The following is a 2,267-nucleotide window of genomic DNA, read 5'->3' as shown; positions in this document are numbered from 1 at the left end:
TAAATGGCATGATCTCTCAACTGACTTTGAAAAGTTTTCTTTTAGGAAAATAAAGATGGCAGCATTTGCCACCAGGTAGCTTTAAGAACTATTGCTTCCAACATGTCTTGCTCTTCTCAGAGAAAAACAGTCCTTTTCTAACAGGCATCTGGGGAAGACATCTCTTTGAGAGTTAGAAATGATTCTGCCTTCCTGCCTGTCAGTTAGTGGCATTTATTCCCTGGGTGATTTGAAGGATGGGTTGCTGGCTTCTGTCAAGGTAGAATGGGAAGATTAGCAGAAGTAAATTGAGTGTGTCTTGAACCAGTACACAAGACACTTGCTTGCACCTGGTTTCAAGAGAGGACTATCTACATAAGCATCTAAAGGAATTCAATGATATTTCTTTCAGGAATAGGCTTTCAATAATGCTTGCCCTCAATAATGCTGCTTCAAAATGAGGCAGAAGCAATATAATTGGAGGTTGTCTTGAAATACCTTCTTTTCTTTCCACCCCAGGGCGCACATGCTTTCATTGAAATTCTTCTGAGAATACTATCATTAAGAGATGGAAAAGGTAAGAAATAAAAATAGTAGGATAGAAGAAATAGCCACTGTTTAATTTTCACCATTCACGTAGCAGAAGCCTTGTTTGGGTTACAAAACATTTGTTGTCTTACACTGAAAATGGAAACTGCATAATCTGGCCAAAGATTGGTTCTTAGGCTACACCAATTTTTCATTCAAGTTGGTCCAGTTCTTGTGGCTAAAGGGGTGCCATATTACAACAATACCCACTGTGAAACATTGGCAAAGGAACTGACAAAACCTGATTTCAAGGAAGAGTGCTAACATGTTGCTCCTGTTGGGGGAACATGAGACATAAGCAATGTATCCTCCGTCTTCTTGGAATAGAACTACATATCAATTCAATTCCACTTTCTTCATGAATATGCATTTATATATCTTTGATAATTTCCAACTTTTTAAAATGGATTTTTTTGCCATAGGGCACATGTGCTCACCATAAAGAAAAAGAGAGAGAAAGTGAGAAACCGTCTCCTCAAGGGGGATAGCCACACTGCAGTCCCTTCTCCTTCATTCTCCTTCTGGGATTTTAGGTATACAGACACACAATTTTCAAGCTTCCAGGACCAAGACTGGAACCATGGTCCACCATGTGAGAGTCCAGCACCTCAGCCATGATGCCACCTGCTGGCCCCCCACCTGGTCATTTTTGATGGGTGCCCAAATCTCTATTTCTGTTACTCTTTTATTGTGGGTATGGTCATTATCTCCAGAGAGGTGTCTTCCTGTCTCTTGCCTGGAACATGTAGGCCTCATTTCTGTGTTCTAAATGTTAAGAGAGGGGAGTATGCTAGAAGTTCACCATTTATTACAAGACTATTCTCTGACTCTTTTCACCATAAAACCTCAACCTTGCTCTGTCTTTTCCTGGCATTTCCAAATTTGGATGATCTCAGATTTAATATACAGGAAATATATGTACTGTCTTCAGATATTTACCTTTAAACTTTTATTCTTACATTTCTATTTCAGACCTGCTGCTCTTTGAAATCTTAGATTAATTGTATAGTGTAAACTAGAGTGGTGCTAATGGACTGGCTTGGTCAAAGTTTAGAATACCCTACCGCAGGAGCTTACCCATTTCAAAACTGCAGTGTAGGCAGTCTGGAGAGCTCGAGCCTCGGGTAGGGAGTGCTCGGCTTCTGTTCGCCGAACTCACTTTCAGTTTCCTGGGATGGTCCACACTATGGAACCACTGGCAAAGAAGGTCTTTAAAGGAGTTTTAGTAGCTGAACTTATGGGCGTTTTCAGAGCATATTTTTTGTTTACTAAGATGAACACAAGCCAAGATTTCAGGCATATGATGAACAAGAAATTCCCTTTCATCTTAGAAGTTTATTACAAATCCATCAAACAATCTGGAATATATGGAATCAGAGAACAAGATCAAGAAAAATGGCTGAATAACAAAAATTAGGACCAGTCATCACACTCGGCCTTCCATCTAAGCCGTTTGAGACCTCTGGGAGAAGAAAGATGCACCTTTCACACTGCAGACTCTTGGTGGCCCCACAGCACATCCTCTGGAGTACCAGGGACTTCTGCTTTGCCCTGTGAGTTTCCCACCCACAGTGCAAGTCAACTACTTGATTTTTGCTTTTCTTCTGTATTTATTGTTAAATATCAATGTTTTACAAATAAAAGACTAAGGAAGGAAAAGGAAAAAAAAGCAAAACTGCAGTGTAGTACCATGCAGTGAA

General features: G+C 40.1%; 1 protein-coding gene across 1 annotated transcript; it reads left to right on the top strand.

Annotated features, from left to right (window-relative positions):
• Window positions 1-1,741: 1,741 nt before the first annotated feature.
• LOC106734169 (protein CEBPZOS-like) lies at window positions 1,742-1,984 on the top strand. The gene has a single exon (XM_014585271.1). The coding sequence runs from the start codon at window positions 1,742-1,744 to the stop codon at window positions 1,982-1,984; it is 243 nt and encodes an 80-aa protein (XP_014440757.1).
• The last annotated feature ends 283 nt before the right edge of the window (window positions 1,985-2,267 follow it).

This window comes from Tupaia chinensis, unplaced genomic scaffold (genome assembly GCF_000334495.1).
Source record: "Tupaia chinensis unplaced genomic scaffold, TupChi_1.0 Scaffold149448_1, whole genome shotgun sequence".
NCBI lineage: Eukaryota > Metazoa > Chordata > Mammalia > Scandentia > Tupaiidae > Tupaia > Tupaia belangeri.
Note: the sequence above shows the minus strand (reverse complement) of the source record. Positions and strands in the feature narration are given on the sequence as shown.

Coding starts and splice junctions, on each gene's coding strand:
- LOC106734169 (XM_014585271.1), top strand. CDS start 1,742: ATGGTCCACACTATGGAACCACTGGCAAAGAAGGTCTTTAAAGGAGTT.